Source organism: Ahaetulla prasina, chromosome 7 (assembly GCF_028640845.1).
Source record: "Ahaetulla prasina isolate Xishuangbanna chromosome 7, ASM2864084v1, whole genome shotgun sequence".
Lineage (NCBI taxonomy): Eukaryota > Metazoa > Chordata > Lepidosauria > Squamata > Colubridae > Ahaetulla > Ahaetulla prasina.
Genome location: NC_080545.1, coordinates 10,179,733 through 10,191,218, shown reverse-complemented (window position 1 = coordinate 10,191,218; position 11,486 = coordinate 10,179,733). Strand labels below are relative to the sequence as shown.

The window sequence follows — 11,486 nt, the reverse complement described above, 5'->3', positions numbered from 1 at the left end:
CATTGACAAAATCTCCATCGGTCAGTTGCAAAAGGCAGCTCTACTCGGAACAGCTTACATCTTGCGACGATTCCTTTAAGACCATCAAACATCCAGCTCAGAGGTGGGTTTGAGCAGGTTCTGACCAGTTCTAGAGAACCGGTAGCAGAAATTTTGAGTAGTTCGGAGAACCGGTAGTAAAAATTCTGACTGGCCCCGCCCCCATCTATTCTCTGCCTTCCAAGTCCCAGCTGACCGGGAGGAAATGGGGATTTTGCAGTAACCTTCCCCTGCCACGCCCACCAAGCCACACCCACAGAACCGGTCATAAAAAAATCGCAACCCACCACTGATCCACATCTGCTTATCTCAGGTCCTTGGTAAGAAAGGACTCAAATCGGTGGACAAAAATGCCAAAATCCATTCTAAACATCTGAGTGATTGTGCGATGAACCACAGTAATAATAATAATGATAATAACAATAGGTCTGGAAATAATACTTTACACCAACACTAAGTATTTCCTTCCTTTATTCATTTCACTGCTCAGCAGGGGTTGGGGGAATCAGTAAAACTCATATCATCTTTGACCAATGAGTGCTGTATCGAGGAAAACTAACGGGGTAAGGAGAGGCCTGCGGTCCTGAAGAACCCGAGAGATGCTGGGCTTACAGGTTCTGAAGCAGCCAATCCAGGACTGGCAACCGCACAAAATTGCCCAGAGCTTCTCCTAGCTGCCTTTCCTTCTCATACTTCAGCACAGATTGCATGACGTCTCCCACACTGTAGTTTCTCTCCACAGCCACTGTGGAGAGTTGCTGGAGCTGCAAGAGAAGACGAGAGGGTTAGAGGAAAAAGGGAAATTGTCAAACGGGTACAGGTAGTCCTTGACATCTGACCACAACTGAACCCAACATTTCTGTTGTTTAAGTGAGACATTTGTTAAGTGCTCCAGCGATGCGCCGGTGCCAGTAGAAGAAGTGGGCCTGCAGCCATGTGGGGTCTTGCTGGATGGGGCTGCTGGAGCTGTCACCATGAGGTGAGGCAGGATGTGGATGGCCTGGCTATGAGAGCGCTGAGGTAAGCTGGTGCGGGGTGCCTGGGATAGCTAAAAAAAAAAAGACAGCCAGCAAAAATAACCCCTAGTGCTTATTTTGGAGCCCAAAAGAAAATAAGACTGGGTCTTATTTTGGGGGAAACACGGTACTTGATGTCAAGACTCTGGTGGCTCAACAGACTAAGCAGTCTGTTATTAACACAGTTGCTTGCAAATACTGCAGGTTCCAGTCCCACCAGGCCCAAGGTTGACTCAGCCTTCCATCCTTTATAAGGTAGGTAAAATGAGGACCCAGATTGTTGGGGGCAATAAAAAGTTGACTTTGTATATAATATACAAATGGATGAAGACTATTGCTTAACACAATGCAAGCCGCCCTGAGTCTTCGGAGAAGGACGGGATATAAATGCAAATAAAATAAAAATAAAAAAATAAAAAAAAGACTGATTTGCACTTTCACCTACATTTGTCCTTTGCTCGCAGCTTGACAATAATAGGGAGGGGGTTGGATAGAATGCAGGGGTGGGAGAATGGCATTCAAGCATCCGTCAGCTTCCATAAGACATTGCTGGCATCTTAACGACACACCGAGCAAATGTCCAGGCGTAGCTGGTTGTTTCCCAGAAAAAAGAACAGATTTTGTCATGTTTCCATGACAAAACGAACAGAAGAGATTAGTGGACATTTTGGACTGTGGGTGGCCGGTAGGAAAAGGAGGGGGGATTAACTATGCTTGGTTTTGTGTGGGAAATCCAGAACTGGCTCCGTTTTTTCAATGCCAATGTGGGTTATTCAATAAAGTTTTATACTCTTGCTAAAATAATACCCTGCGGCGGCCTAGAGGTGGAGCTCTCGCCTCACAATCAGGAGGCTGTGAGTTCAATCCTAGGTAGAGGCAGATATTTCTCTCTCTGGGCACACTGAGAATGTATCTGCAGAACAAAATTCCGCATTGGTGACAGGAAGGGCATCTGGCCATTAAAACACTCTGCTAGCTCCATTCAGTTGCCCAGACTCCATCCCACAAGGGATTATGGGGTCATTAAATCTAGATGATAAGATGACTCTTGGTAAAATAATGTCCCGAGAGTTCCTTTTTCTGGATTCGCCAACTGGACAGTTGACGTTTTTACATGCTTTCATGGACTACCTGTGTACGATTATAAACAGGAACAGAAAAAGTGTTTCTGTTGCTTCAGACATGAGCAGAACCATCCTAATTTTTATCTTCTCCTCACACACTATTCCCCACAACCTCCCGGCGCTTCCAATTGTACCTTGTTCAGGGTTTCTTCATCATCATCCATGAAGTACAACATTGGGACGTTCAACTGAGAGGCTGCCACCCATTGGAGAATGGCTTGGAGTTGCTTGTTGTGAACGTTTTCCGGAGCGCTCTGGTTAGCCACAACCACCTTACGTCCTGTAGGTGTGTCTTCTCCGGATTCTGCTCTGCTTTCCACATTTCCCGAGCACTTTGAATAGAAACCTCCACCCATCTCCTCTCCATCTCCGAGTTCTCCAAGTCCCGACTCAGGATTGCTGTATTTGGCAATCATCAGACACAGCTTGGTCACCGTATCGACCAGTTTGTCAACGAAAGGTCCGCTCCCTCCTTCTTTCTTGGCATCGCACTGGTCCAGAATCATTTTGGTCAGTCCGGCTATAGCATCTTCATAAGAATGGTCCATATCACATTGTCCTGGAGGACCTAGGCCTAGGCCTTCAGGAGCCTTGAAAGCATTCTGGATTGCTTCATCGGGCATCAATGTCCCTGCATTTCCTCCTAATTTGTTGACGGTCTCATTGATGAGCTTCTGGATCATCATGACCACCAAGCTTGACATGTCATTTTCCGCGTTCATCCCAGACTGCTCATCTTCACATTGCTTCAAAGTGTCGGATAGTTTTAAAGAGCCAAGGCCTTTATCTTGGGCCAAAAAGCCCAGGCCACCAGTTGCCTTGCTGGATCGGCCCCCTTCCACTCCATCCTTCATGGCGTTCTCCTGCTGCACCAGATGATATTGTATCAGCAACAACGCCGTCACGATCAGGTCTCTCGCCCAAGAATCGGTGGTAAGATTAGAAAGGTCTGGAACTTCTTGGGTTGGCATAGGTTTGGCGGGCATTGGGATTGCTGTCCCTGTAGTGTCCTGATGTTGCTTCTGATGCCACATGTTGAGACCTTCTTTGATGATGTGATTGCCAACCGTTTCCGCGCAGGTCATTTCTTTATCTTTCGTGGTTTCCGTTTTCGCCGCCGAGAACCTCATGTTCTGAGTCTTGGTGTCGGTGCCCTGGCCGGTTTTGATGGTAGCAAAGGCCATGCTCTGAGATTTGGCTTTCTCGCTGAACTGCTTTTGCACAATCAGAGCATTGTGCAGGCGGTTCAGCATGGCTTGCACGATCTCAGAGGCCTTTTGGCTGCCTTGCGTGAAGAGGCTTCGCTTCACGGCGGAAACAAAGTCCGAATCGGTCATGAGAGTCCCGGTGACATCGTGCAAGTTCTTCATGCAGGAGTCAATCAGGTCGGAGACCACCTCCTTGGAGTGCTTCAGCAGGACCTTCTTCAACACGGCGCACGCGATGTTGGAATCGTTGACTTTGACTTTCATCGTCTTCATCACGGAGACCATCATGTCCGATACCACGTTATTGGCGTAAACCAGGATCCCTTTGCTCAGCGAGTTGTTGTATTCGTCAGGCCCAAAGCGCTTCCGATGATGGAAGCCTCTGCCCTCGTCCCTTTGAGGCTCGCTTTTATTGGGCACTTCTGTGTTCTCCTCTTTGTAATAAATGGTGGTTTTCTTCTTGGTGGCGGGGCTTTCTTCGTATCTGCACTCGCACGTCCTGGTAGCGATGTGCTTGCTATCCTCGGTCCCCACCCCAATGGATCGGTGGCCGTGGTCTCCAGCAGCGGCATACAGCGTGTTGTGTATGCAGGTGGGGGTGCTTTCCGAGCGGTCATTCATCTCTTTGCGTGCCATCGCGATGGCAAGGTTGGAAAGCCTGTTGCAATAAAAAGAGACTTCATCCGGGTCGGGATTGGGGTTCGGGGAAGAGGACCCCTCGCTTTCTTCATCCTTGGATTCCTTCTGACAACCGGCCTTCATGCTTAAGTGGAAGTTGGGAGACACCCTGTTGGCGCTGACATTCAAGCTGAATTCTTCGTCGCAGGTGTTGTAGGGCGCCGGAGAACGGACGTTGCGCTTGGGCAGGGTTTGACGTCCGTCGGATGGGTCTCTTGGCCTCGCCCTTCTGGCATTGTTACTGGCGTTCAACACATCCTGGACGCCGACGTCAGACTTCTCCAGGTCTTGCCGGAGTCTGCTCAGGACCTTGAGGGGATCAGAGGAAGGTTGCTGGAAAAGCTTAGCAGAGTCAGTCTAAGAAATGGAATAAAGGACTTTTTTCATAACAAATCCCTCCCCCGTCACCTCCTTGTATGGGATTGGCACCCAGTGTTTGGTAGGTGGGAAGACATTCGCTTCCTACCTTGGATAAAGTTTCAAGGGATGTCACTTTGTCTGGGAAAATTAGGAGCTATCTTAAACTGCTGTCCTAAGTACACACAGACTTGAATATACTGCACAACCAGCGGTACTAGGGAGCACAATTGTTGCTTGACTTTGGACAGTGGACAAAGAATGGCTTCTTGAATAGCTCCTATCAATGATGGTTTGGGCCAAGAAAGCTAGAAGCTTAGAAAGAGGAAGGAAGGAAGGAAGGAAGGATGGATGGATGGAAGGAAGGAAGGAAGGAAGGAAGGAAGGAAGGAAGGAAGGGGCAAATTAATAGCACTTAGACTTAAAGGAGAAGTGACATTAAACCCAGAATGAATTAGATACCAATATTTGAAACTTCAGATCCTGCTAACCCAAGATCAAAAACTCAGGGAACTCTGAGGTGAACAACAGGGAATCAAATCAATTATTTACACAGTATGCCTAAAAAGTTTCTCTTACCCAACAGAATGGAATAATGAAGTGGAACAAGAAGGTGAAAATTAGGACATGCAAGCACTGCTAATCATCCCTTAGCGGACTCTCTAATGTCCTAAGAATATTAAGGATAAGATAAATTATTCTGCTCCCAAGTTGATTTGATTTTGTGATTTTGTGACAAGAGCTGCTACTGCATTGCTCAAGCCGATATGGAGGAGGATGGGAAGAAGGGGAAGAAGGAAGAAGGAAAAGAATAAGTAGAAGTAGGGAGATGAGGAGGTGGTGGTGGTAGTGGAGAGAAGGAGGAGGAGGAGGAGGAGGAGGAGGAGGAGGAGGAGGAGATGGTGGTGGTGAAGGTGGAGGTGAAGGAGGAGGAGGAGGAGGAGGAGGAGGAGAAGAAGAAGAAGAAGAAGAAGAAGAAGAAGAAGAAGAAGAAGAAGAAGAAGAAGAAGAAGAAGAAGAAGAAGAAGAAGAAGAAGAAGAAGAAGAAGAAGAAGAAGAAGAAGAAGAAGAAGAAGAAGAAAGTGGCTGGCTATGCAATGTCCTACTGTAGAGCAATAACCCAAAACACATTTGAGAAACCTTTCTAGCTACATCTCAGCACAATCAAAAACGTCCTAGAAAACTCTCTCTTTTCTTGTCATGTCTCTGTCCATTTCTTCTTTCAAAATGTTAGATGTTCTGATAGATAGGTAGATAGATGCAAACATGTCTCCTCCCCGCAACTCCCCAAGACTGACTTCTGATCATCCCCAAGGCTGATATTTCCCAAAAGTCAGACTCCTCATTCTACCCCAAGGACCACAAAAGAGGTTTCTGGCCTTCATCTGAAAACAAGAGCCGCTGGCAAGGCAGGAAAATATTTCCGAACAGAAAAAAATGCTAGACTGTGCAGCATGCCAAGATATCTTGTCAAATCCCAAATATGAAAACTGTGGCCAACCTAGTAGATATTTAAAAATCCAATCCCAGACACATCATCTTTCACCCTTGACCAAACTCAAGGCCCGGGGGCCAGAACCAGCCCATGGGGTGCTTAAATCTGGCCCCTTGGAAACAACAAAGGACCAGCCCGCAGTGCCTCTGCCAGCAAAAATGGAGCTCGGGAGGGGCAGACAGTGGCAGGAGGCCGTTGCAGCCGAAAATGGAGCTGTGCAAGAGCCGTGGGTAGCACTCCCAACTCTGTTTCCACTCGCAGAGAGTTGCAGGAGGCTGTCGCAGCCGAAAACAAAGCTTGGGAGCCCGTTTTCGCTGGCAGAGTGCTTGGGCCACCACAGGCATCCCCAACACAAGTGACGTTGAGCTGGCCACGCCCACCCTGGCCATGCCCACCCTGGGGCCCCAAGGTCAAACACAACCCTGGTGCAGCCCTCAATGAAATCGAGTTTGACACCCCTGCTCTAGACCCTACTGACTGATGGATTTATTTGTAGCCAGTGGAGCAAGCTCTTATGTCTGCTGGCAAAACAGGCCGCTTCTTACCGTCCAGTTCTGTTGCTCTTTCTCCTCCTCCTTCTCCTCACTAGCTGTGTAACGCTCGACTTTACACAATCCACTCTGACTCTGTAACCAGTCAATGTTCTCTGACATCTGAGGGGAGAAGAAATGACAGCTAACGTGATCCAGAGGTGGCATTCAGCAGGTTCTGACCAGTTCTGCAGAACTGGTAGCGGAAATTTTGAGTAGTTCAGAGAACCAGCAAATACCACCTCTGACTGGCCCTGCCCCCATCTATTCGCTGCCTCCCGAGTCCCAGCTGATTGGCTGGGTCTTCTTTTGTTGCCCTGCACAGGAGAACTGGAAAGCAGGTTAGTGGGGTGGGGAGGGAATGGGGATTTTGCAGTATCTTTCCCCTGGAATGGGGAGGGAGTGGAGATTTTACAGTATGTTGTGACTCGTCCTCCCTCCTCTCCTCAGCCGGGCCCCTCCCATCTCCAACCGGGCCTTTTATCAGACTCCGAGTCTGATAATGAAGATGAACGGCCTGTCATGCCTCCAGCCTCCGGCCCTGGCCCCATGCCCAGAGAGGATTCCAGGAGTGAAAGGACAAGCCCGATAAACCTCACTCATACAGCGTGTGTTCCTTTGGCTCAGCCTTCAGAGCAGGAAGCCAGCCAAGTGCTGGAATCACTCGGCCCTACTCCCTCTGACCCCTCCCTTTCCCAGAAGCTGACAGATCCAGCTGAAGACAATTCAAAGTGGGAGAACCCTCGCTTCCGGAGATCTGAGAGGCGACGCCAGAAGAAGGAGGGGTGGGGCAGGCCTGGATAAATGCTGAGTCATGGAGCCACACCCCACAGCCTATATAAAGGACCTGCTTTTGGCATTCCAACTTTGAGTCAAGCAAAGTCTTATCTAGTTTGCTGATATTGGACTCTATCGCTGAAGTCACAACTTGGACTCCTGCCTGACCTGATAAACCTCGAAAGAACTTTGCAAGCTGCAAAGGCTTCGTTGCCAAGTTTGTGACGGACTTCCTTGACACGTTTGTAGGAGTGGGAGTGGGACACGACACAGTATCCTTCCCCTGTCATGCCCACCAAGCCACACCATGCCCACCAAACCACGCCCACGCAACCGGTAGTAAAAAAAATTGAATCCCACCACTGCCTTGACTGTGTTGAGCCAGGCACTTTCTTTTCCCATGCTGCATAGTTTTTTCCAAACTCAAAAAAAAAAAAACCCAATTGAAGGGGAAACTAAAAAAAAAAGTATTGAAGGGGGAAAAGAAAAGAAAAAAAGCTTTGGCACTTACCAGTTTTTTACGGCCACGAGTGGGGCTGCCGGTGTCTTCTGCTTCTGCAGGAGCACAGAAGGTGATACGGTATTAGCAGAGAAATTCAACTTTTGGGCAAGGTCGCATCACATAGAAGATGTTTCCTATCTGTTTCCTTCTCTGCTGCCATGAAATACGAGGTAGCTAAGCTGCCTTTGGGGCAGGGGTGACATCCAGCAAGTTCTGACAGGTTCCGGGGGAACCGGTAGCGGAAATTTTGAGCAGTTCGGAGAACCGGCAAATACCACCTCTGGCTGGCCCCAGAGTGGGGTGGGAATGGGGATTTTGCAGTATCCTTCCCCTGCCACGCCCACCAAGCCACACCCACAGAACCAATAGTAAAAAATTTGGATTTCACCACTGCTTTGGGGTTTTCTCAACTGCGAAGCCTTGAAATGTTCAGTCTCACAACTCTGTAAAGCCTCGTGGAATTTTCAGTCATCCAGCTCTTGGTTGTCCCAAAAGTGCTTTTTCAAGAGGCAACTGGACTTCATTTGTTTTTCTTTGAAGAGGTTTCACTTCTCATCCAAGAAGCTTCTTCAGTTTTAACTTCTGAACTGAAGAACCTCCTTGGATGAGAAGGGAAACCTCTTCAAAGAAAAACAAGGAAGTCCAGTTGCCTCTTGAAAAAGCACCTTAGGGACACATTCTCTTGCATGTTCTCCAGAAATTATCCGAGGAGGCCCCGCAGGTTCTGCTGTTTGTTTATTTGTGTCAGAAGCATCACAATTAAAACAAGGCCTACAACCGGTATATGACACGGAGGTAAAGATAAAGGAATCGCTGTGGATTTTACTCCCCTACTTGTTGCCGACTCATCTCTATTTCAAGGCCATTGAGCCAGCGCTGTCGGAAGACATTTCTGTGGTCATGTAGCCAGCATGATATCATGAAACACTGTTATCTTCCCACTGAAGTGGTACCTATTTATCTACTCACATTTGCATGCTCTCGTACTGCTAGGTTGGCAGGAGCTGAGGTAAAGATGGGAGCTCACCCTGTCACGTGGTGCTCGGGTCTCGAACCTGGGCTGCTGGCTTTCCAGCCGACAAGTCCAGGGTCTTAACCGCTGAGCCTTAAGAAGACAGTGGACAGCTATCAGGAATGGGTTGTGTTTGACCTCGGGGGAGCAGGATGGGCTTGGCGAGGGTGGGTGTGGCCAGATCGACATCCCTCATTTTGGGGGTGCCTGTGGCGGCCCGAACGCTCTGCCAGCAAAAATGGGCTCCCAAGCTCTGTTTTTGGCTGCAACAACCTCCTGAAACCCTCTGCCAGTAAAAACGGAGGTCGTGAGGGCCGCGCACGGTCCTCACGAACTTCGTTTTCACTGGCAGAGGCAAAGTGGGCCAGTCCTTTGCTGTTTCCAGGGCAGCCACACCGGCCAGATCTAAGCACCCTGCAGCCAGATACAGCTCCCAGACCTTGAGTTTGATGCCCCTAGTATAGAGCCTCCTGCTTGAGCAGGAGTTGGACTAGCAGACCTCTAAGGTCCCTTCCTACTCCATTATTCTGCATGAATGGATAGCATCATCACCAAGCAGAATTTAAAAGGGGAAGGGCACCAAGGCTTAGCAAAACAAGAGAATCCTAGCTGCTCAGTTTTGCTGTGTCTGCAACAATAGACCCTCTAAGAATTAATAATTGATTAATTAAACAAGGCGGCTTGAGAGAAGTGTGTACTTGGGGAGACAATCCTCTGAATCTGGAGCTAGGGAACCAACTGTCTCTTCGCTAATGGTCTGAGGGATGTTCTCACCTGCTACAATTTCCATCACTTCCTGCTGAGGAGGCCGGTAAGGAAGGCCTACTGTCCTTCTCTCCCTGCGTACAAAAACAAGGACATATTAAAACCAAGACTCCCCCAAAAATAACAGGACAATAAAACAAACCCAACCCGAATCAGATCCTAAAGGTTTACAAGATTTAGACTTCCTTTGCTGGCCCATCCCTTAAGGTAGAGACAGTTTGATCGCTGGAGCTTACACGTCTTGGCCTGCGTTGACCACAGAATGGAGAAATGTGGCCTACCTCTAGAACATCAATGTGAGGACTCACGAAGAGTTCCCCAAAAGTAGGCTTTTAGGCCAAACTTCCAGGATGTTCCTCAAAGGCTCCCCACACTGTGGCCTCCTCTCTCATCCTCTCCTTGTCAGAATGGACCTTGGAGTCACAATGCCCAGGTCACTCTGCTGTTTCCATGGCAATCATCAACACCATCAGAAGGAGGCTCAGCAGTTAGTCAAAGCTTGGGAGGAAACTGGTAAAATGGCAGAAACGTTGGGGGTCAGTCCCTGGTGCATTTATGGTCGTTTTTTTACGGGGATTAAATTAGGATCAGCGATGCTTCTACTTTGTTCAAAGATGAAATCCACAGCAATACTGGATATTTTTTCCTGTAAACCGAAGTGTAGCTGAACTGTGCAATAGATCCAGGATGGATATGGCTCCTTCATCGATTATTTTCTAGATGACGGGCAGTAGTCTTTTGGAGAACTTTTTGATGGGAGGGGGAGGGAGAGAGAGAGAGAGAAAAGGAAAGAGAGATGGATGGGTAGGTTAGATGGATGGATGGATGGATGGATAGATAGATAGATAGATAGATAGATAGATAGATAGATAGATAGATAGATAGATAGATAGATAGATAGATAGATAGATAGAGGTGGATGATACCATGTTTTCCTGAAAATAAGACTCTGTCTTATATTTTTTTGAACCCTGAAATAAGCGCTTATTGCCATGCGCTCAAAAGCCTGATTGGGCTTATTATCAGGGGATGTCTTATTTTGGGGAAAACAGGGTAGATGGATGGGTAGCTGGATGGATGGATGGATGATACATGAATGGATAGATAGATGATAGATGGGTGGGTAGTGGATGGATGAAGAGATAGATAGATAGATAGATAGATAGATAGATAGATAGATAGATAGATAGATAGATAGATAGATAGATAATAGAAGATAAATAGATAGATAAGATAGATACCGTGATGCCCCAAAAATAAGACCATGTCTTATATTTTTTTTGAACCCTGAAATAAGCGCTTGGCCTTATTGCCACATGCGATTGGGCTTATTATCAGGGGATGTCTTATTTTGGGGAAAACAGGATAGATAGATAGATAGATAGATAGATAGATAGATAGATAGATAGATAGATAGATAGATAGATAGATAGATAGATAATAGACAATACATAAATGAGAAAGAAATAGATGGAGAGATAGAAAGAGAAAGTAGATAGACAGATAATAGACAAGAGATAGGTGATAGAGAGATAGATGGTATGATATAGAGATAGGTAATAGAGAGATTATAGACAGACAGATAGATAGATATAGATACAGATAGAGATAGAGATAGAGATACCTGCAAAATTGAAATTTAATTATATTTATTATTATATATACAACCTGAAATCACAGCTTTTCTTTTCTTTTCTTTTTTTTCCTTTAGTTGGCTCTCCTTCACATCACATTCTTCCCTAGAACCTGGGATGTTGTTATGTATCGACACAGTGTATATGAAGATCCAAGTAGCGTGGCCTTTTCTAATTTAACAGATGGAAATTTTGTCTGTGTTCAGATTTTCTAAGTGTTTAAGATGGATTTGGCATTTTTACCCACCTATCAAGTCCTTCCCAAGGACCTGAGATAGGAAGAGGTGGATGTTTCATGTTGTCAAAGGTCTCGTTGCAGGATGTAAGCAATTGACCAATGGGGATTTTG

The 11,486-nt window shown here is 47.0% G+C and overlaps 1 protein-coding gene across 1 annotated transcript; it reads right to left on the bottom strand.

Moving 5' to 3' along the window:
• Positions 1 to 647: 647 nt before the first annotated feature.
• Positions 648 to 6,570, bottom strand: AKAP3 (A-kinase anchoring protein 3). Its single transcript, XM_058191252.1, has 3 exons — positions 6,463 to 6,570; positions 2,314 to 4,422; positions 648 to 803 (listed from the first exon to the last, which is right to left on the bottom strand). The coding sequence occupies exons 1-3, from the start codon at positions 6,568 to 6,570 to the stop codon at positions 648 to 650; spliced, it is 2,373 nt and encodes a 790-aa protein (XP_058047235.1).
• Between the last annotated feature and the right edge of the window lie 4,916 nt (positions 6,571 to 11,486).